Here is a 24,313-nt window from a genome sequence, read left to right as displayed (position 1 = left end):
AATATTCAACTCCAATCTTGTTCTGAATTCATTTTAAAAAGCAAAATGAGATATTATAAAAAGCTATTTCCTAATGAAAAAGAACATGGTCATTTTTTAAGGGGATTAAATGTATAGAAAATGTTCCCTAAAGTCATGGAAATGTACTGGGACGAAAGTTTACGAACCCTGTGATCAGATCCCTCTGGCCTGGAATCACGCGTAGGAATACCAAGTTTAGTTTTCTGCAGAATAACAACAGTTTTATTTTGGGGCGGAGGTCAGCGCTGTCGCGTCACAGCTGGGGTCCTTCTGTGTGGAGTCAGCATGTTGTCCCCATGTTTGCATTAGTTCCCTGTGGTTCCCTCCCACATGCAGGTTTGGCTGTTTGGGAATCTAAATTGGCTGTAGGTGAATGTGAGCATAAATAGCTGTCTTTCCCTAATATCCTGCTTTCTACCTGGTATTAACATGTTTTAGGTGATTGGATCACAAGTGGACAGCGCTAAATACAAGTGTAAACGACCACCAAGACACTTTTCGATCCGATCACTCAAACTCTTCACCTATCAGTAAAAATCCCAGAATGTAAAAAAAAAAAAAGTAAAATTTTACATCCAAAATGCTACCTAACTTAAATCACATAAGTGTCAGCAAAATGCACCCAAAGAATAAAGTGAAAGTGCTCAACATAGAGAAATGTCCAACACTGTTCAGCGAAAGCTGTGAAACAAATTCCCATTAATAAAACTGCAGTGAGACAGATTTTTGTAAAACTACAGTTCAACTAAAACACAAGAAACTTGTGCTCCAGAAAAGGATAAGCACTCAATGAAGAACCTAGGGTCACTAATCAGCAATTATAGCTGAAATATAAAGGACGGAGAGCAGGGAAGTGTAACGCGTCTTTGGGGTCATCAGGTGGGAACCTCCGTCCATCAGTGTGTCACCTGGTTGGTCCCATAACACGTCCAGCAAGACCAAGAGTTAATCTGATGACAGTGAAGAGTTAGTTTATCCAAATACTAACTCTGAGGAAGGTAACATTATGATTCCAGTGTTTTCTGGCCACAAAGTTCTCAAAAACAAAGCCTTTGTTGTGGAACTATTTTCTGTATTAGTTTATGGATAAAGATAATTGGGCTCATTAAGATCACACCTTGTTATAGACACCTGTATGTTTACATGATGTTCATATAATGGCCTGCGTGTTCCTGGTTTTGTAGGTTTTGTTTGATTTGGGTCATCTAGTGGCGTGAAGTTGGAATTACATTAGGTACTTAACCTCGGATGCCTTCTCCTGCTCCTCGTAATCTTCACATTATTTTGGTGGATTACTATAACGAAAGGTTTACTGCACACTGAGTCCTGATAAAAATTTTAAAAAATTATAATGCATTTAATGTATGGTGTATAGGTGGCTTTTTAAGGATGCCCACAAGGCACCCACTGTTAAAAACAAACAGCAAAATACACAAGTCAAAAAGTCAAACAAATCAGTAATATACGGGAACAAGTTAATAAAATAGTTGAAAAAAAAGAAAGTTATAAAAACACTTTAAAAGTAAAAGTCATACATTGAAATAACATCTGTAAACATTAAAAAAGCAAACAATTTGCAAACAGTGAAAAAAGATATAACAACACAACAGAAGAAAAAAGTTTCAAAAACAGTAAAATTTGTTCAAATAAATGTGTAAATGACCCTTCAAATTTAAAGTATTTCTGTAAATAAGGTCAAACCATGGACTGTATATAAAGAAAAAATGTATCTACAATCTATGGGTCAAACTAAAGTTAAAGAAACTTCCTGTCACCTCCTAATTTTGAAAGTCCCATTGCATGTTTGCTTTACCCGGACCTTTACTTTGAAGCCTTCTAACCGGAAATACGTCATCACGGCACTAACGTTTGAAAAAATGGCGGCAAACGCCGAAATGTGTTTACGGAAGTTTCTCTTAAACAGTTTCTTGCTGAAAGAAGCACCGAGCTGGAGCTGGATCATCGTGAGATTTGATTTAATGAGTTTTCTTGGCTGTTGTTTGTGTGTTTTTTTAACTGGCTTCGCGGTAAATTAGTGAAAACTGGAGAGTTTCGCTGACGTAGATCGGTAACGTTGCTGTCACGGATGCTGAGATGCTAATTTCACGCGTGTAAATAGTTGTGTAATTTGCTTGTGTTTATGTGTTTGTGGTTTATGTTTGCGTTCACTCATGTTAGAGATGTTTTTATGTGTTTCAGCTCTTATAGTGTTTTGAAAGGCGATTTTGGGTTGTGAGGAAAACTTAAAACGATCAGTACGCTTACAACGGAGTATTGTGAATAATGTTTCAAAAAGTTAAAATGTTAAATAAAATCTGGAAACGTTTTCCTATTACCATTTAGAAACAGGAGTCTGTCTTGTGCTCTCGCTTGATTTATATGTTTGTTTAGGTAGCACCATTTCCCTATATCAAAATTACAAGTGTATTCTGGCAACATGTCGACTTTATTCTCGTAATATCACGACTATAATCTCATAAATAACGATATTTTTCTCGTTAAGATACGTTTTTTTCTCGTTAAACTGTGACTTTATTCCCGTAATATTACAGGTTTAATGTCATAAAATTAGCCCACGATTTTTTTTCTCGTAAAATTACGATTTAGTCCTACTAAAATTACAAATTTATTCTCGCAACATGTCGATTTTTTTCTTGTAAAATTACAACTTTATTCTCGTAATATTAGGGCTATAATTTCATAATATAACGATATTTTTTCTCGTAAAATTACTTTTTTTTTCTCGTAAAATTGTGACTTTATTCCCGTGATATCAACAGATTTAATCTAATAAAATTATCCTACGATTTTTAAATAAAATCACAATTTAGTTCTTTTATTATTACAAGTTTATTCTCTAAAATTGGGAGTTTATTCTCGTAATATTATGATTTTATTCTCGAAATCTAACTTTTTTTTTGTTTAACATGGCCCTAATCCTCCGTCGTGATAAACTCAACCATTATCTGTCCTGTGGTTCAATATAAGAAGATTTATGTAGCTGTAACCGTGTCTCGAATAATCAGGTGTAAACATACAGTGGTGATAATTACCACAGCACGTGAATGCAGCACACTTTTGAGTCCAGAGAGGACGGACTGACGCGCAGATGGTCTGCGGACAAACTCAGTTTAACATGTGTATCAACATGAGGACAAACTTTACGTGAAGACACATGAATAGTTAAAGTTTGCGTCGTCTGCGTTTTTTCTTAATAACATTAGACGAGTTGTACTTTTTACCTTTACAAACGGTGAGACGTTTTAGGATCTCAGACGCAAGCTGACATCGCGCTAAACATTTATTTTTGCGCTTTTAAAATGCGTTACGAGCTGAGAGGAAGGATGGCGATGACCCTGACAAAGACATTTAATCTCGTCACAGGACTAGTCCTTGTTTTCCAGTTACAAATCAGCTTTATGAAGCTAAAATCTGTTTATGGTGAGTCATAAATTTTTACCTTAACTGTTAATAACGACTGATTTTAAACTAATGTCATCTTAATGTTCGGAGCAGTTTGCGGTAAAAGTTGGCTTTATACAGCACATACTAAACATTTTACAAGTAAAATACTATTTTGACCTGTTTTTTATTTTTTCCCTTATAGTTAGGGACTGTTCTTTATTTATCAGAGTAGAGGGGTGGCTGTGTTGGGACTTAGTTTTTGTTCTTTTGTTTTTTTTTACCTTCCCCCACACTACATATATTTTTCATTGAGCCTTCCTGAATTACTGTAAAAAATAGTTGCTGAATTTTAAAAACTTAGACCTCAAAGTTTTAAAGTTGAAGACAAAATCTTGGAGTTGAAAAAAAAAAATCATGGGTTTTCTCTCCTGTGCATGCTGGTTAGTTTGTACGGTATTGTCTCGTTTTGTTTTGTATTGGCAAAGATTTTAAATGAGATGTGGAATACAGCGATTTTGGTAAAAATATCACTATTGTAAGTTCAGGTTTGTTTTGGGTTATTTTTTTCCTACAGAACTGTTTGTCCTGCATAAAATGTTCAAGGCCCTTCAGAAATGTGAAAATCCAGTGATGATTTCTTTATTATGGTTTCTGGCTTTGATAAATGGTGAAAGATTGCCTTTTTAAAAAAAAAATGTTTCATTTAAAAATTGGTGCTAAAATAAATACAAAATACAGCAAATACAGACATTTCAAGTTGTATGCCCCTCTCCTAAGCCAAAATAAAAAGTCCTTGCTTAAAAATGAATTGACATGTCTCCCTCTTTTTGCACCTCCCCCTGCCCTCTCACAAATAATGAACAGTCCCTTATTTAATATTTCTATATTGTTATATATATGAAAGGCGATACACTAAGCTAGTTACTTTAGACAGTTAAACAGCTAAGGTACCTGCTGCGACTTTGGTGTGTTAAAACTAATTTTACGTTAGTGAAGGGCTTTTATATTGATTTAAAAAAACAGAAGTATCTATCCCATTTAATGCACAATTAATTACTGGTTGGAAATATGTATTTCATTTCATACCAATGTCCTTGCCAGTAACAGATAAATGTTTGCTGATGTTTTGACATTTTTTTAAATAAGGAAAATCCAGAAATTTGTTCACTGTTTTTTTTTGTACGTTTTTTCTTGGCTCAGTGATAAATCTTATGGTAGCATTTTTAAACCACATTAGGATACTAATTCATTCATTCATTCTTAATGCTGTCTTTAACCTTAAATACCAGGGCAAACTAAGCATACATCTTAATGTACTGTACCTGTGTTTATTGTGTGTTTATACTGTTGACCACCGGGGGTTATTTTGAAGGAGACAAAAAAGGTGTACGCGGGCTCAGGTTTGTTTCTGGAGTGGTATTTGCTGGTATTTGTGTTTTTTGTAACAGTGGACTACGCTGCAGCAGCAACAGGTGAAGTTTCACTGAACTGCATGAAAAATCAGACTTTTGTTGATGTATAGACTGGATAATCTCAGTGGCAGAAAAAAATCACCACCACTTTAATTCCCAATACGACTGCTCCTGCTACTACTGCAGATTATGTAGCACCTGTGCACTGCACACGTCACTGCTGGAGGAGTCACCGGGCCCCTGCAGCCACAGGGCCACCATGTGATAGTAATATAGACACAACACCCACGGCCGTCCAGCCTCACATGCCTGATCCTGGACCGGCTGGTGTGAAGAATGTGAAGCATGCTTTCACCCTCTGCTGCGAAAAGAAAAATTAGGACGCACTGTTGTCACTGGAAGGGGCAGAATGACGGGGTGACCACACATGGCTGCCACATGGCTCCTGCTGCGGGATTGTTTATTTCCTGCTGCATGTGAGAAGAAGATGCAGGAGTTTGTTTACTGATGTTTGAGACGGTAACACAGGAATTCTCCACATCTAACATTCCCTTAACTTACAGTTTCCCCTGTTTATTTATTTATTTAGTTACAGTATTCCCCACTGGCAGGGTCATATATGTTGTGAACTGGTTTTTCATTGAAGCTTTATGATGTTTATACTGCGTGGAATATGCAAACAATAAGACTTGTGTTTTTTTTATGAAAATCTGTAATCTGGAAAATATTTAAGATGGTTTGTGCGTAATTTTATAGACAGGGTTCCCATGGTAACGGACAACCTGGAAAAGGGTGCGAGTGTACTTCCAGTATATTTTTATGTTCTGTTTTTGTACCTTTGTGTCTCTTTTGTGTATAAATGCATACGTTTCCCCATTTGGGATAATGAAGTCAAGTTTACTTTGAGTATGACTGAAAGTCATGGAATTTCACAATCACATTTCCAGGCATGCAAAAGTCATTGAATTGGTAATACTATTGAAAGTTTTGGAAAAAGTCATATAATTCTGTTATGGTATTCTGTCATGGACAACCTTCCATGAAATGTAACATAACTGCAAATTGAATATCTGTAGCTGCGGAGATAACATAGCTCTTCATATCATAGCTTTTTTGTTTTTCCTCCTGTGTTACATCTCTCCATTCACGTGCGCAAACTAGCTGAAATATCTTTGATAAGAGTTTGTATCCGATGTGTTTGAAGAAAGACGGGCAAAGAGAAGAAAAAAGTTCTTTGTCCTTGAAAAGTCATAAAGAAATTCTGAAATTTTATCCACGAGAATGTGTGTGAACCCTGTTCCCTAAATTTATTATTTAAAAAGGATAAAAGCAGCAAATTATCACATTTGAGAGGCTGGAACCAACAAATGTTCAGCATTGTTGTTTGAAAAATTAAGTAATAATTTGTTTATTTAAAAAAATGACTTTTTCATGTTTGGAAAACTAGCAGTTGTGAAGGTTTCTATAGTTCTATAAACTGTGAAGGAAATGCTAAATTGTCTGTTTGGGATTTCTTTAAATGGTATCGTGACAATTCATTTTTATGTTTTTTTTAATTTTATTTCTTTTAAAATTTGGATTATTGTGGGACTTTGTGAAAATTTGTTGCTCAGGTGTGTGTTGGCTTTCTTGTGTCCTAAACTTAGAGCAATGGTTACCTTTTTTCTCTCCTTAATTTTAATGAAATTGTTTAATTTTATTTATTGCTGTAGATTAATCCTACCTTAATCAGCTAATTCATTATTCAACTGGTTGTTTTAGCATTATTATTTTATGTTAGTATTTTTGTGATTTATGATGCGACAGAACAAAAGAGTCTTGGTCATAAATATGTTCTGTTTGTTTTAGCATTTTAATTTTATTGTTGGAGATGTAATGATGTTACAAAAAAGAAAACACAAAAACACAGCAAGCAAACAGTGTGACAACACCAGTAACTTCTCTCCATCTCTGTGATTCCTCAGGAGTCTCGCGCTCTGACTCTCAGGCGCTGTCTCCTCCGGAGGGAAGATCGTATGCAGTCCAAGGAAACAACAAGCCCACACAGAGGGGTCCCGGATCTGGGGCCCCTGGCTGGGCTGCAGATAAGAGGGGCCACTACAGAGACCAGCACCAACCCGAAGAGTCAGATCCAGACCTGCTGATGGAGGAGGGGCATGACAATACTACACAGATTTTGGTATAATTTATTATTAATTAATTAATTTTTTTTTTTATTATTATTTTTTTTTTTTACAGCGAAGCTCTCTTCAGTAGATGATGTAGGAGCTAAATATCACAGGGATCTTTGGTACCTGATAAATGTAGTTTTTTTTTAAATGTGATGGTAGATTGGGGCATTTAGAAAACCACAGTGGGCGAGTTAAACTGTAACATAAATAGAAAGAAAGTGTTTTATAACATTACACGGCAAGATTATTAGATGAAGCTTTCTGCTATAAAATGCTTTACAAATGACTCTAAACACAAAGTCAGGGTTCCCGTAGATCCTCAAAAATTCCTAAAAAGCATTAAAATTACCTAAATCAAGCTTTCGGAAAAGCAGGATTTTTTATAAATTTTCTTTTTTGTTATATTGAAAAATCTCAACTAGTCAGATCTTTTTTCTTTTTTTAATTTTTTTTTAATGAAACAGGCTTCTTAAAACTCTTTATGATGGGTATGAAAGCAGTGGAATATTTCCACTTACAGAATGAGAAACACAAAATTGGTGATAAAACTTGCCAATAAATGCTTTTTTTTTTCCAAATTCCAACTAGATTTGACTTTTTATGTGACAACAAACATTTGGGCAAAATTGTTCTTATCTCTGTGTAAAAAAATGTTGGTTCATTTTTCAGGTTGTTTTTTTTTTTTCAGGTTTTGGTTATGGTAAAAGTGGTCTTAAAATCTCATCCCGAGTGGCATTAAAACATCTTTAAAGTGTTAAATTTAATTTGCCTTAAACTGTAGGAACCTTAAAAGACTGGATGAGTTTTTAAAGAAAATGTATTGTATGTTTTTTATGTAAAGAAATACTAAGAAATATTAGGAAAAATAGACTTGGGTTATTTTAGGGAAAAATATTTAAGACACTAGTAAATAGTGTTATTTATTATATATTATTTTTTTATTAAATTGCTTTTGATACCTGTCAAAAATCTGTCAGTCTTATACTTAAAAAAAAAAAGAGAGAAAAAAGTGCTAACTTAAAACTTGATTGCCTCACATACATGAAAGAAAATCACATTTCCACATGAACCCAATTAATTCAATGTCACATTTTATTTTGTATTAAATTAATGTTTTAAAGCATCACTCAATCCCTATATTTTTGGACAGGACATTGATCACGCCTACTATACGTCTAAAATCCACGGCTCTGGAGACGCAGCCAGTAAAGAGCTGTGGGTGAACATCGAGGAGATGGAAGAGGATGAGTGCAAAGTCTGCGGCTTCCTGTCCAGCACCCACAGACAAGCCGAGGTATGAAATCTGTCTGCAAGAAAAATGGAACAATCAGTGATGTGTGCAAATTAAATATCTTATGTAGAGCAACATTTTTATTTTGAGTATTTACCTTCACTGTCCTGACTGAAGAAATAATTTTTTTTAAAGATTTTGATATCCAAGTGATTTAGACATTAATTACGTGTTGGTCATTGTATAACAGTTTATTTTCTGAATGTATTGAATTGAGAACAATATAACAACTTTACAGTCGCTGTAAAGCTTATTATAAGCTTTTTTTTTTTTTTTACATAATTAAAGATCTTCCTGTCAAAAGGTTTCTCTTGCTGCTGGTGTATATAGAGATGGGTGCTGATCTTGAATTATAATGACACTTTTTCTTTCTTTGTTTCCAGAGAGTCAATCTGTCCTTCAACTTCCCTTTCTATGGTCATATCCTAAAAGAAATCACCGTGGCAACCGGAGGTACATCTTTAACCACACACACAGTGTCTTATCTGTTGAAGCTGAGAGCTCAGAGTTATGAGGCTCAGTCTATGCGCAAATTAGTGTGAGCTGTCTGAATTTGAACAAAACTGTTCAAACTATCATGAGTAAGTTTACGTCAAATGAACAAAAGAAAAACGACATTAGAGTCCTCACTATGGGGCTCGAGCACTTGCTGCCAATCCAGACCCACGCTGCTCTGGCACAAGGGGCCCTCCTACAAGACAAACCACCGGTAATCAAAATTAATCAAGCAAGAAATTCATTTTCTTTACATATAAAAACGTTTCTGAGCACACCAACACATCACTTATTTAGGGCCCCTACAAAAGCATTTCTGCTATAATAAAAACACCCCTCTGCACCTGCTGCTCACATATGGTGAGACAGGTGAGACCAGGCTTGTCCTAACACTGTCAGACCAGGTGGGAGTGTTGTGGATGAATGCGCGTTCACGGCTGTCGTGAGTAGATCACGTGCCGATCACGGATCGTCGTGGCGCAGCGGATTTTTCAGCGCGTGAGCAGCAGCTTCTCGTGGAAATGTATGAACAGGTAAAGCGTATAACGTGCAAAAAAGGTAAATATGGACGTAATTATCAAACAAGTTTGCGCTTCTTCCCACTCCTCTTCGGATATTTAAATCAAATCACTAAATGTTACGCTTTTTTTTCTATTCTTTTCTTTTGTAAATTCATTTATTTTGTCTACTTGTAAATTCCCCCCCCCCGTTCCCTGATATGTTTTGTTTACAGTCGAAATCAAATATGAATATTAAAAATATTAAATATTAAAAACAACAATAATAAATGATAATAAAAAAGAAAGCGGACTTAAATGAGAGATCAAATAGTTTGTACGGCCGCTGGGTGTGTGTGTGATGTGGTGTAGTGGATAATAAGGCTTTTTCTGGTCCGTGCGTCTGGGGTTCGCTTCCCACTGTTAACGTTTTTATACCTGTTTAGATAAAAATTTACATTAATCACTCATTACATTTAACTTCAGCTGCACTGACGCGTCGTAATAACCACGCAAGCAGATACTTGTTATTTTTACAGATTAGTTGGACACTTTGCAGCAAGTAAGCAGTGGAAATGAATAATTAATGAAATGTACTGTGAAAACTAATTACTCTTATAAAGGTCTCAGGTCGCACATAAACACACCATCACACACTTCTCATAAGGGTGTGTATTGTTCCATATCGATCCCATGCTACATTGCTTGTTTTTAGGAATATTATACATATTATTAAATATATACTTATTATATAAGTTAGTGAGTGAAGCGGTTTGGGTGTGAGGATTCGGGTGGGTCCGGCGAGGGAGCCCTTTGTCTCATAACTCATCTACAATCAAAATGAATATTGTAAATGTGTCTGTGCATTTTATACAAATGACTGATGGTAATGTCTGCGTGTTTTGCTCTCACAGGTTTCATTTACACTGGAGATATAATCCACCGAATGCTCACAGCCACTCAGTACATCGCGCCTCTGATGGCAAATTTTGACCCAAGTCTTTCCAAAAACTCTTCTGTGTTTTACTTTGATAACGGTAAGTGAGACTGTCATTTCACTCAGCTGTCATCACCTGGAGCTTTTTGTTTGTTGGTCTGTGCTAGAATATTCTTTCTAAATGTTTGTGTTAATCTGTTTTTACTGTGAAGGCACCGCTTTGGTGGTTCAGTGGAACCGGATTCACCTCCAGGAGGTCATGGGTGTAGGCACGTTCACCTTCCAGGCTGTTCTGCACAGCGATGGACGTATTGTCTTCGCATACAAAGAGGTAACATTTCTCTCTCCTTTGTGGTCTTCTGTGTCTGCAAAATGTGTTTCATTTTACTTTTTTGTTGTTGTTTAAATCGTAGATTCCTTTAGACATCACTGACATCAGCTCTGAGAATCATCCTGTCAAAGTGGGCTTGTCGGATGCTTTTGTGGTTCTTCATGAGATAGAGCAGATCCCCAGTGAGTGCCACATTTGCTTTATAAAACCATTTTTTCCCCAATATTTTTTAATGTAATAATGATTTATAATTTAGTAAAGAAAACACTGGATCTCACTAGTAATTAACAACATCATATCCTTTCTAAAATGCTCCAGATGTTCGTCGGAGAACCATCTATGAGTATCACAAAGTCGATATCCTCAAGTCCAAAATCTCCAATTCTACAGCTGTGGAGATGCTACCTCTCCCTAGTAAGTCATTCCTTGTGGTGTTTGCAAATGTGTCATATCCCTTAAAACTGTAAAACATAAACTAAAAGCTTATGTAAGTAAATACATAATGATAACTGAAAGCATTTTGTCATAATTTTAAAAAATCTGTCATGTTTTTCAGCAATTTAACAGAATAAACACACAAAACATATAGATCCAAAAGGGTTTCTAAATTCAGAAAAATGAACAAAATCTTTCTCAAGGCTCCATAAGTTGGAACTATCAACATGATTTAGTTTTTGAGATTTTTACGAGCAGAGTGCAAAGGATTTTTTACATTTGATTTATTTTATTTTATTTCTCTGGTACCACTCCACACTTAGGCTTGGTATTGCTTGTAACGTATTGTAATGAAGTGTACAAGGTGATAACATGGAAGACAAAAAATGCTATTATGATTTTTTTATGTTTTGATCAAATACAGAATTATGCAAACAACAAGCTCCCACTGCAGAATAAGAGACAAAGTATACAAAAATGTGCTGCTAAGATCTTCTCTTCTATTTTCTGTATGTTTTTGGTCATTAGTAACCTAAACAGAACATTTATTATACACTTTTGTATTGTAAAAAAAATGAAAACTTCAGATTGAAATACAGAAGCAGCAGTTGCATGTAAAAATGCATTCAGATCTAACATTCCCAGAAGTCAAAGCCGTCTCTTCCTCTTCACTCCCCGTTGTTTTCTTTATACTCAGCGTGTCTGCAGTTCTCCAGCTGTGGTCCATGTGTCACTTCTCAGATTGGCTTTAACTGCAGCTGGTGCAGTCGGCTACAAAGGTAAACTGAAAGAGCACATACCACTGAAGGCTGCACATTCCCACTGAATTGTTTTTTATAAGAGAAATGTTTAATGCAAAATTCATGGTGAGGCAGATTAATGGCCACTGAATTTTGGCAATTTTAATTTACAGTATTGCTTAACAGCTTGGACACAGGCCTTTACTTTTGCATTGCAGGTCTTGAACAGTCCTAAAATGAAGGAAGTTCGGTACGCCATTGATGATGTATCTTGCAATGAACACTTAAAGCTGTTAAAAATCACACAATTGTCTCATTGTCTCCTTAATTTTCAAATGCTGAATACTGAATTTTCCCTTCCAAGAACTTTGATTATCAGCCTGACTCATATATCAGTCGAGTTTCGACAGACGTCGCTGCTGATACTGAATTTTCTGCTTCAACACCATATTACCCTTACATCAGCAAAACAGACAGATATATCAGCCGATATTTTATTTTATTTTATTTATGCCAAAACATATCATTTTGCTGTAGATTCATACAGTTTATATTCTTGTTGTGTTATTGCAGAACAAATTAAGCAAGTAAAGTTGAGTGATATATGGTTTTGGGCAATAAATCAGGTGAAGTGGCCACAAAACAGGTAAAACCTGTATCGGCAGATGCGTCTGTCGGAATCAGGAAATATCGGCCTCACTCATATATCAGTCGAGTTTTAACAGACGTCACTGCAGATACTGAATTTTCTGCTTCAACACTATATGACCCTTAGATCAGCGAAGCAGACAGATATATTTCTGCCATAAAATATAATTTGGAAACTGATTGTGATATTGCAGAACAAATTCAGGAACATTAAGTTGAGAGATATATTATTTCTGCTGCTAAATCAGGTAAAGTTATCCCCAAAAAAGTAAAACTCTTTGTACTGTTTCTTCTGGGGTTTGAACCACCAACCTCAGACACTCAAACCCAGTGTCTTATCCACTGAACCATACATCAGATAGTCATGTATTTTTGAATGTTCTTTTTGTCTTTTACATGTGGACAATAGACAAAGTTAAAAGTATTGGATTGATTTTTAATTACTTTGATATACTTGAAGTTTGCACTGTGCAGCTGAAGGCTATGATCTAGAAAAGCAGAATCTCAATATTAAATGGCTTGGATAAGGATTGGGAGCAAAAAATATTTATCATGACATCCCTGCTCTTAAGTGTTGCAGGTGACTACTATATTAAGATAGTCTTGATAAGAAATTTTATGTCCTTGTTTGTGAAGCTAAACCTGTAATCAACGCTCAACTATCATAGTCTCCATACAGTAATGTTTCCACTGCTACTTCCTCAGATGCTCCAGTGGCTTTGATCGTAACCGGCAGGACTGGGTCGACCTCGGCTGCCTGGAGGAGGTTCTCATTTTTTTGCATTTCAGTAAACTATAGAAAGTTTAATGCCATTAGAGCTTAGCGCCACTTTTGTCTGTCTGCACAGAAATAACTTTGTGACATTTGTTTTTGTTTTTTTGTGTTTTTTCCAGAGAAGAGATCCCCGATGTCTCAAAACGACAGACATCACAAACACCACATCCCTCCACCTCACACACACGACCACTCCTGTCCCGACAACCGCAAGGTCGACCTCCAGCATGACCTCCAGCCCCCGCAGCAGAGCATCCGCTGTCACCAACCCCTCAACAAACCGCAACACAAGCAGATTAACATCCACTTCACAGCCTCCCACGAGCAAAGCTGCAGAGGGTAAACTGACAAGATGCTTTCCAATCATCTGTAGTAAACAAAACTTGTATTTAATTTGTCTAAAACTGCACTTTGATAGTCATCCTACTACCTTTATAAAATCCTCTTATTAGATAACTTAAGGTCAATTAATTTAAGTTTCATTCTTCAATGTTAAATCTTTTAGGACAGATTACAGCTCCAGGCAGGCGTCATCATAACCATCTCATGAATTAGTACTTGTTGTCATGATGTCCACGCCCAGTGTGTTGTGTAAAGTCTGACGGTGTGAGGGTCAAGTGGTCAGCTATTTCCCAGCCGTCTGTCAGCTCATAGCTGAGTGTATACAGCGCCATGTTAAATACTGCATAGTGTCCTCAGCTGCTGAAGGATGACTCAATGTATGTGTGTGCCACGCTGCTCCATGCAGAATATAGGAGGGCTGTTTTTGTTTTAGTAGCTGTTGTTTACAAAAATACGTCCTACTCAAACAGCACTGTTATTTACTTTAGTCGACGGAAAAGTACTTGATTTTTATTAGAAACGTATAAGGAATCTCTAAAGTTAATCTCAGAATGTCTTTCTGAACAGCTGCTTTGAACATTTTTAGCTTCATAGACAGACGAGCGTTTAAATTGAATGATTTGAATTGAGGAAAAAATAGAATTGTTTTATAAATAGCACATTTTAGATGACTAACCGTTCACTGGAAATTGTGTGTAGTCACGTATGCTACATTATTTTGAGTAAAAACTAGAAGTTAATTTAAAAGGCACATCTTTAAATACTCCTGTTGGTCATGTCTGGAATTAAACATTTAACGAAAAAAACTTCTTAAAAATGTAATTTAAAAAAAGTTAAACACATAACAAGCTGTGTATCTTGTCCCTTAAAAATATCATGTGATTGTTTCTTTTTCTAGATGACACAAAGATCTCTTTGCACATCAATGACGCACGTAAGTAAAACATGTTCACCTGCTGAGTCTGATTGTGATTTTAAAATTGACACATTTTTAGCACGGTAAAATCAGCATTTTGTCTAAACTTGCATGTCCGCATTTGATCTGATATCTAAAGCAACTATGTGTAAAATATAAAACCAATGTAAAATGTGATTGCACTGTTCAACTAACTCTGGTTGCAGAAGTCAAATAAGGGGAAATATCTGCCTGCATGTGCTGTTTTAAACCCACTTACCTTGAAGGTCCCCCAAATCTACCCACAGGGGGCATTGAAATTCTTCACATGTTGGTTTTAGTTTGATAAGTAGCATCATTATGTCTTTTTTCATTGTCTGTGCAGCAGGAGAAGAGGGGACAACAACAGGAGAGAGCGATGAGCGGCAGCAGACTGGTCTACTGGCGGGCGTCATCATGGTAATGGTCATCTTGGGAGCAGCCGTCCTTATGTCTGTCTACATGTACAACCACCCGACGTCCAGCGCCAGCCTCTTCTTCATGGAGGTCAGTGACACCAGAACATATGATTTCCCCATCAAAACAAACACTTAAACAAACATCAGGGTGATGAGAACTACCCTCAGTGAGAGAAACAACCTTTTGTCTGACATGTACTTTTTAGTTTGGCCTATGTCCCATTCACTAACATAGAGGGCGGGCTTTATGACCTATACTGTAGACAGACACCAGGGGGCGATCAAGATTGAAAAGTTACACAACTGTCATGACGTCCATCCTTCTGTACAGTCTACGCTTGAAAATTAATTACGACAAGTAATCCACTACTTTTTTGCCTTGCAAGCAGTGGGACCTAAAGATAAAAAGCTGGTAATTCCAAAACTTTACTTTAGAGCAAGATATTACAATTATTAGAAAACTGTCATGAAATCTGCTATGGATACCCATCATCCCAGGTAATGATACCGAATACAATTTTGGTTTGTAGCACCAACGTTCAGCAGAGTGGGAAATTAACTTTTTTGTCCACCCGCCACTGTGGCTAGGGTATTCCAAAATCTACCAGCCTTTTGATAGATAACCATTGTTTTTGTGGCTGGTAAATGAAGCAAAACTTGCAGCCACTTGCATATTTTACCAGCATTTGGTCGTAGCTGGTGCTAATTTCCAGCCCTGCCCTTAACCAACATGCCTCAGTCCACGATATTTCTGAAAATTATAGCCAGATTGTTCAGTGAGTATCTGACCTTTCATGTAGCAGCACTAAATCTTTTTTTTCATCCCATCATTAACCTTTTGTAACACTTCTCCCGTCCATGTGCACAATTAATCTACTTTCCTACATTTTAAACACCTTTTTGTCGTTTAAATGGAAATATTTGGTGTGTTTGGGACATTAGTTTCGTTATAAAATTTAAAACATTATTTGGTTTAAGCAGGTTGTTTTTAGAAGATGACTTTGTAATTATGTCTGTCCTAAATCCATTGACATTGGAGAGGTTAAAGAAATATTAAGTATTTATTTATTCTCAGCAGTGCAATTAGAAGAGTACTTCGGAGCAGAAACATGTATCCCACAGACAGTAAACCGTTTAATTGCATGGACGTATGAAGTGCTGTGTACTTCTCTGCATTTGTTTTCTCAATATTTTATTCAAATTTTCCTTGAAAGAAACCCAGATATTTGTTTATTTTGTCTGTCTGTCATTCTTTCCCCCCTCAGCGACGGCCCACCCGCTGGCCAATCATGAAGTTTCGTCGGGGCTCCGGATGCCCTTCTTACGCCGAGGTGGAGGCCCCAGGTCTGGACAAAGACAGCATGGTGGTCATCGACCCCAAACAGTCTTTTGTCATATCAGACAGAAGAGAGAGTGAACAGAAAGAAGGATTCATAGTTCCTGACCAGAGGGAGCGCTTTCTAGTTTCAGACAGCTCCTGACCAAAACTACATTTCCCAGATGACTTTGGGACAGAGCTGGATCTCTATGTGAGAAAGACTTTTTCATTTTACATTCAGCTGTTGCTCAAGTTCATTTTAAGGACAGAATTTGAGCGTTCTGAGATGAAAATGCCAAACCTCTGTGGAAAACTCATTTACAGTTTGGCTTGTTGGACTATTTTAATGTGTATTGTACGTAAGATAAAAACTTGTCTTTAATTTGCTCAGGTCACTCGTTCGTGTTTACTGCCGCGTCACAAAGAGCAGGCGCCACTGAGTATTTGTTTTGAAACCATTTCTCTCAAAGGATGATATTTTCCAGAGCTGTTATGTGTCGTTCCCACACCTTCTTCACAAGGAGGAATGTCATATTTGGGTGTCATTTCCTCATCTCAAAAATACGGACTAAATTCCTCACCATTACACCCACCTTCATCTGAGAGGCAAACAGGGCGCATAGTGTTTTCACTGCAGTTTCACTTGGAGCATAACATATTTTTACAGTGAAGCTAACTTTTGTATTTGGACTTTATTTTCTGAACTTAAAGACAGAAAACAACATTTACTGATTAATTTGCTGTACAGATATGTACACTACAAACATCCACAAACATGGAAATATACAGCTCCATATTTGTTTTAGAAAAAATGCAGTTTTGCAGCATTTTTTCTAACATGCTATAACTGTTCCCACATGTGTTAATTGTATATTTATGACGGAAAACTGTAAATTGCCGGTTTAGTCTGTAGCTGATCACTTATGTCAGTCAATGAACAGCATTTGTATAGCTTTATAAATTCTTTAAAAAAGTATAATTAAAACATGAGGATTTTTTGTACACATGCTGCATAATGTGATAATTTTATCTCTTTTGGAGCTCTAAAAAAACCCTCAAATGTTAGTCATTTTCTAGTGAGCTGAGGGTTTAAACTGCTTCTTCTCTTAACCAGACTGATTAATGCTGATACTCTTAAAAACTGTTTAAGTAGTTTTATCTACTGTACATTTTGACAAGATGACACGACAATCAACACTTACATACAGCACTAGTGTGCCATATTATTTGAGGCATGTTTAGTCTAAAAATTTAATTAAGGCAAATGGTGTCTGGATCAGTTAAGACTGGCCTGTAGTAGGTCAAGGCACTACTGTGTTGGTAGATCTGGCTCCAAGATTTAAGGTCTCTCCTTCTTCTAATAGAGAAAAGCAAACAAAATGGAGAAAAGAAAAAGAGTCAGTCTTATTATGAGTATTATGACAGTTCATATTATGACCAAAGTCTCAAAAAACTACTAAATCACGGCTGTTCAGTAATAATTCGAAGCAGTAATTTACATTTATGTGATAAATACCTGTTTTTGGTTTGTTTTTCCAAAGATTTCTAAGTCAAATTAATGGGACTACAGCTGTGAACAAATACTTACTTCATATTAAATTTAAGTAGGTTATGAGAGTGTTTATACTGGAAATGTATATTCTAAACTGTTAGTATGCAAACTATAAAAATAAATAAATAACTTGACTTTTAAGGGTGTTGAAGACAGACACTGCAGTCCCACAATACATTGCAGACAGAAAATAGAGAAGCTGGAGGAAAAAACAATGCCCTGGATGCGAATTTGCGAATCCTAGGATACCAAATGTATAGCCTGCCTTACTCTGCCTCTGATTGGCTCATCCTGAAAATCTTACCCTAAACAAAGCCAATCAAAGAAAAGTTCGGGTCAATCTTTACTACCCCAGGATTTGTAAATTTGCGTCCAAGAACACCCCAGAAAAAAAAAAATGCTTTTACAAAAAACTTTTTTGAGTCAAAGGTTAATTTCCCTATTAATGTCAAACAGTATAGACAGTATACAGTATATATATACAGTATAGATAAAACAGTTAAATAAAGTTGATTTTTGTTTGTACTACCTGTAAAGACAGTATACTCAGACAATTAGTATAATGCACCGTATACGGTCGCTTGTATGGAAATGGGGCACTGTGTTGGTTACCTTTCACTGGTGGTGCAGGCAGTCTTCTCCTCAGCTGTCTGGATGAGTCCACAGTGACCGGCTGCAAGACGTGAAACATGAGGTTGGTTTTGTTTTTTTAATTCTTGCACAAGGTGTCTGACATAATGTGGTTTTTACACTCTTATGACAATGATGTTTATTTATGTGTACAGGTACCATAATGGGAATGGTCCTGGTCCTCGTGAAGCGTGACTGTGGCGTGTCCACATTGAGGCCTGCACTTTTCAAAGCAGCAATTCTGGCTGAGATGTCACAAATCTGGAGCAGAAACAAGGAACACAGTACATGTTTGATTAGGATTTTAGTAGGGACGCACAGTAACTGAAATTACAGTACACGAACCAAGTATACTAGTATTTCTTTAGCCCTGAATTTTAATGATCAGGTCAGTATAAATACTCCAAACTTTCATCTTAATAGATAAAATTATATTAGTAAAATCTTTTAAAATGTTCATAAAATGTAAAACTTATTTTTCCTTGTGTTGGACAACAATTTGTGGTCTATGAGAATGAGACGCTTTTCTTTTGTCTTGGTATAATTACTCTGGACCGCTCATAACAATTTTCTCTTACCTAAAAGAAAAGCAAAAACGAGACAACATTGCTGAATCCCAAAAATCAATGGGTACTAACAAAATAAGAACAAATCCTGGCTGCCAGCAAAAGTAACAGCAAATATGTTTGTGTATAGTTTCTTGTATGAGGCCCAGTGTTTTCATCTGTGTTTTTATGACCCTCACCACAACATCACAGCTCCCACACTGGGTTTATTATCCAGGTTTACTGAAAAGCAGCAGAGCTCTCTCTTAATGTGTCTTTTTCAGCTAAAAAGTGGATTCAACCCACCTGAAGCTCAGACTGTTGGACTGCGGCAGCTGCTGATGCCACCTGCTCCTCCAGGAAGGAAAGCTCCATGTCGGACGTGTCACTGCAGATGCCCCTGGCACACTCCTCCAGGTCAGTCAGCTCCACCTCCAGACTGTAAACCTCTCCAGCTGCCACGTACACCTGCAGCATGTCCAGGTCCACACATCATTGACACGTCATTAATTGATAATCTCAGTTGAGTTATTTAAATCAAAAAGACTAATGGCGAATATAATAGTAAAAGCAATAGCATTGTCTGTCGAAACAAGTAAAATTTTGAACCCTCCAAGAAACAGGTGAAAATGACATAGAATAGCTTGTTGAGAAGCGTAATAGTATACAAAGTGGAAATAAAAGCCACAAAAGGCCAAAAACCTAAAAGTGGAAATAAAGGCCAAAAAAAGGCCAAAAAAAAACCTCATAATTTAGCATGTCAAAAAAAAAATGGCCAAAAAGGCAATAGTATAGTATGTCGAAAAAAGTCAAATTTTTTGACCCCTCCTAAAAATGGCTAAAAAAACGACATAGAATAGCTTGTAGAGAGCGACGCGTCATATATACAAAGTGGAAAAAAAAGGCCAAAAAAAAAAGCCAAAAAAAATCATCAAAATTTAGCATGTCAAAAAAAAAAAATGGCCAAAAAAGGCAATAGTATAGTATGTCGAAAAAAGTCAAATTTTGACCGCTCCTAAAAAATGGCTAAAAAACGACATATAGAATAGCTTGTAGAGACGCGTTATAGTATACAAAGTGGGAAAAAAGGCAAAAAAAAGGCAAAAAAAAAAAACATCATATTTTAGCATGTCAAAAAAAATGGCCAAAAAGGCAATAGTATAGTATATGTCGAAAAAAGTCAAATTTTGACCGCTCCTAAAAATGGCTGAAAACACATAGAATAGCTTGTAGAGAGACGCGTTATAGTATACAAAGTGGAAATAAAAAAAAAAAAGCCAAAAAAAAAACCATCATAATTTAGCATGTCAAAAAAATGGCCAAAAAGGCAATAGTATAGTATGTCGAAAAAAGTCAAATTTTGACCCCTCCTAAAAAAATGGAAAAAAAAAAAACGACATAGAATAGCTTGTAGAGACGCGTTATAGTATACAAAGTGGGAAATAAAGGCCAAAAAAAAAAAAAAAAACCTCATAATTTAGCATGTCAAAAAAAAAAATGGCCAAAAAAGGCAATAGTATAGTATGTCGAAAAAAGTCAAATTTTGACCGCTCCTAAAAATGCTAAAAAAAACGACATAAAATAGCTTGTAGAGACGCGTTATAGTATACAAAGTGGAATAAAGGCCAAAAAAAGGCAAAAAAACCTCATAATTTAGCATGTCAAAAAAAAAAAAAATGGCCAAAAAGGCAATAGTATAGTATGTCGAAGTCAAAAAGTCAAATTTTGACCGCTAAAAAAAAATGGCTGAAAAAAAATACTTTGTAGAATAGCTTGTAGAGACGCGTCATAGTATAAAAAGTGGCAAAAAAAAAAAAGGCCAAAAAAAAGGCCAAAAAAAATCAAAAAAAATTTAGCATGTCAAAAAAAAATGGCCAAAAAGGCAATAGTATAGTATGTCGAAAAAAAGTCAAATTTTGACCGCTCCTAAAAATGGCTAAAAAAACGACATAGAATAGCTTGTAGAGACGCGTTATAGTATACAAAGTGGGAAATAAAAAAAAAAAAAAAGGCCAAAAAACCTCAAATTTAGCATGAAAAAAAAAAAAAAATGCCAAAAAGGCAATAGTATAGTATGTCGAAAAAAAAAAAGTCAAATTTTGACCGCTCCTAAAAATGGCTGAAAAAAATAGATATAGAATAGCTTGTAGAGACGCGTTATAGTATACAAAGTGGGAATAAAGGCCAAAAAAAGGCAAAAAAAAACCTCATAATTTAGCATGTCAAAAAAAAAATGGCAAAAAAAAAGGCAATAGTATAGTATGTCGAAAAAAAAAAAGTCAAATTTTGACCCCTCCAAAAAAAATGGCTGAAAAAACATAGAAATAGAATAGCTTGTAGAGATGCGTCATAGTATACAAAGTGGAAATAAAGGCAAAAAAAGGCCAAAAAACCTCATAATTTAGCATGTCAAAAAAAAAAATGGCCAACCAAGGCAAGGCAATAGTATAGTCGAAAAAAGTCAATGTCGAAAAAAGTCAAAATTTTGACCGCAAAAAAAAAAAAAAAAAATGGCAAAAAAAAACGACATACATAGAATAGCTTGTAGAGACGCGTATATAGTAAACAAAAAAAAAAAAAAGCCAAAAAAAAAAAAAAAAAACCTCATGAAAAAATTTAGCATGTCAAAAAAAAATGGCCAAAAAAAGGCAATAGTATAGTATGTCGAAAAAAGTCAAATTTTGACCGCTCCTAAAAAAAAAAAAAAAAAAAATGACATAGAATAGCTTGTAGAGACGCGCATATATACAAAGTGGGAAAAGGCCAAAAAAAAGGCAAAAAAAAAAAGCATGTCAAAAAAATGGCCAAAAAAAAAAGGCAATAGTATAGTATGTCGAAAAAAGTCAAAATTTTGAAAAAAAAATGGCTGAAAAAACAAAAAAATGTAAAAAATAGTATAGTATAGTATACAAAAAGTGAAAAAAGTCAAAAATTTTGACCGCTCCTAAAAATGGCTGAAAAAACGACAAAAAAAGCAATAGTATAAAATGAAAAAAAAAAGTCAAAAGTGGGAAAAAAATGGTGAAAAAAAAAAAAAAAAACAAAAAAAAATCAAAATTTAGGCAAAAAACCTCAAATTTAGCAAAAAAATGGCCAAAAAGGCAATAGTATAGTATGTCGAAAAAAAGTCAAATTTTGACCGCTCCTAAAAATGGCAAAAAAACGACATAGAATAGTTGTAGAATGCAAAATAGTATACAAAGTGGAAAAAAAGGCCAAAAAAAAAAAAAAAACACCTCATAATTTAGCAAAAAAAAAAAATGGCCAAAAAAGGCAATAGTATAGTATGTCGAAAAGTCAAATTTTGACCGCTCCTAAAAAAATGGCTAAAAAACGACATAGAATAGCTTGTAGAGACGCGTTATATAGTATACAAAGTGGGAAATAAAGGCAAAAAAAAAAGGCCAAAAAACATCATAATTTAGCATGTCAAAAAAAAAAAATGGCAAAAAAGGCAATAGTATAGTATGTCGAAAAAAGTCAAAATTTTGAAAAAAAAAAAAAAAAAAAAAACGACATAGAATAGCTTGTAGAGACGCGTTCATACAAACAAAGTGGGAAATAAAGGCCAAAAAAAGGCAAAAAAACATCATAATTTAGCATGTCAAAAAAAAAATGGCCAAAAAGGCAATAGTATAGTATGAAAAAAAAAAAGTCAAATTTTGACCGCTCCTAAAAATGGCTGAAAAAAACGACATAGAATAGCTTGTAGAGACGCGTCATATAGTATACAAAGTGGGAAATAAAGGCCAAAAAAAAAAAAAAAAACCTCATAATTTAGCATTCAAAAAAAAAAAATGGCCAAAAAGGCAATAGTATAGTATGAAAAAAGTCAAAAAAAGTCTAAAAATTTTGACCGCTCCTAAAAATAAAAAAAAAACGACATAGAATAGCTTGTAGAGACGCGTTATAGTATATACAAAGTGGGAAAAAAAAAAAAAAAAAAAAAAAAAACCTCAAAATTTTAGCATGTCAAAAAAAAATGGCCAAAAAGGCAATAGTATAGTATGTCGAAAAAAGTCAAATTTTGACCGCTCCTAAAAATGGAAAAAAAAAAACGACATAGAATAGCTTGTAGAGACGCGTATATAGTATACAAAGTGGAATAAAAGCCAAAAAAAAGGCCAAAAACCTCATAATTTAGCAAAAAAAAAAATGGCCAAAAAGGCAATAGTATAGTATGTCGAAAAAAAAAAGTCAAATTTTGACCGCTCCTAAAAATGGCTGAAAACGACATAGAATAGCTTGTAGAGACGCGTTATATATACACAAAGTGGGAAAATAAAGGCCAAAAAAGGCAAAAAAAAACATCATAATTTAGCATGTCAAAAAAAAATGGCCAAAAAAAAGGCAATAGTATAGTATGTCGAAAAAAAAAGTCAAATTTTGACCGCTCCTAAAAAATGGCTGAAAAAACGACATAGAATAGCTTGTAGAGACGCGTCATATGCATATAGTATACAAAGTGGAAATAAAGGCCAAAAAAAAAAAAAAAAAACCTCATAATTTAGCATGTCAAAAAAAAAAAATGGCCAAAAAGGCAATAGTATAGTATGTCGAAAAAAGTCAAATTTTGACCGCTCCTAAAAATGGCTGAAAAAACGACATAGAATAGCTAAAACAACATAGAATAGCTTGTAGAGATGCGTAATAGTATACAAAGTGGAAATAAAAGCCAAAAAGGGCCAAAAACCTAAAGAATCTAACATGTCAAAAAAATGGCCCCCAAGGCAATAGTATAGTATGTCGAAAATGTCAAATTTTGACCCCTCCTAAAAATGCCTGATGACGACATAGAATAGCTTGTCGAGGCGCGTTATAGTATACAAAGTGGAAATAAAAGCCATAAAATGCCAAAAACCAAAAAAAATTTAACATGTCACAACAATTCCCAAAAGGCAATAGTATAGTATGTCGAAAAGGTCAAATTTTGACCCCTCCTTAAAATGGCTGAAAACGACATAGAATAGCTTGTAGAAATGCGTAATAGTATACAAAGTGGAAATAAAAGTCAAAAAAGGCCAAAAACCTTAAAAAATTTAACACATTAAAAAAATCGCCCCCCAAGGCAATAGTATGGTATGTTGAAAAAGTCAAGCTTCGACCCCACCTCAAAATGGCTTGCAAGGACATAGAAAAGCTTGTTGAGACGCATCATTGTATACAAAGTGGAAATAAATGCCAAAAAGGCCAAAAACCTAAAAATTATGTCAAAAAAATGTCCCAAAAGGCAATAGTATGGTATGTAGAAAAAAGTGAAATTATGATCCCTCCTCTAAATGGCTGAAAACGACATAGAATAGCTTGAAGACATGCATAATAGTATACAAAGTGGAAATAAAGATCACAAAATGAAAAAAACAACACAAAATCTAACATGTCAAAAAATGGTCCAAAAGCAATAATATAGTATGT

The 24,313-nt window shown here is 35.2% G+C and overlaps 2 protein-coding genes across 4 annotated transcripts in view; one reads left to right on the top strand and one right to left on the bottom strand.

The window, feature by feature from the left end:
* Positions 1 to 3,341: 3,341 nt before the first annotated feature.
* Positions 3,342 to 16,375, top strand: plxdc2a (plexin domain containing 2a). Its single transcript, XM_042498010.1, has 14 exons — positions 3,342 to 3,462; positions 6,803 to 7,017; positions 8,160 to 8,303; positions 8,684 to 8,753; positions 10,207 to 10,329; positions 10,442 to 10,560; positions 10,643 to 10,742; positions 10,879 to 10,974; positions 11,693 to 11,774; positions 13,089 to 13,149; positions 13,278 to 13,497; positions 14,399 to 14,434; positions 14,781 to 14,941; positions 16,119 to 16,375. The coding sequence occupies exons 1-14, from the start codon at positions 3,342 to 3,344 to the stop codon at positions 16,332 to 16,334; spliced, it is 1,764 nt and encodes a 587-aa protein (XP_042353944.1). The 3' UTR covers positions 16,335 to 16,375.
* Positions 16,376 to 17,442: 1,067 nt separating this feature from the next.
* The window catches only part of myripa (myosin VIIA and Rab interacting protein a), a 42,711-nt gene continuing 35,840 nt past the window's right edge, over positions 17,443 to 24,313 (bottom strand). For all 3 annotated transcript variants that reach the window (XM_042498006.1, XM_042498009.1, XM_042498008.1), the window contains 4 exons: positions 19,205 to 19,366; positions 18,513 to 18,614; positions 18,336 to 18,396; positions 17,443 to 17,528 (listed from right to left, as the gene is read on the bottom strand). In XM_042498006.1, the coding sequence (XP_042353940.1) occupies positions 17,473 to 17,528; positions 18,336 to 18,396; positions 18,513 to 18,614; positions 19,205 to 19,366 (381 nt within the window). In that variant the 3' untranslated portion in view covers positions 17,443 to 17,472. The remainder of the gene's footprint in view (positions 17,529 to 18,335; positions 18,397 to 18,512; positions 18,615 to 19,204; positions 19,367 to 24,313) is intronic.

This window comes from Plectropomus leopardus, chromosome 12 (assembly GCF_008729295.1).
Source record: "Plectropomus leopardus isolate mb chromosome 12, YSFRI_Pleo_2.0, whole genome shotgun sequence".
Lineage (NCBI taxonomy): Eukaryota > Metazoa > Chordata > Actinopteri > Perciformes > Serranidae > Plectropomus > Plectropomus leopardus.
Note: the sequence above shows the minus strand (reverse complement) of the source record. Positions and strands in the feature narration are given on the sequence as shown.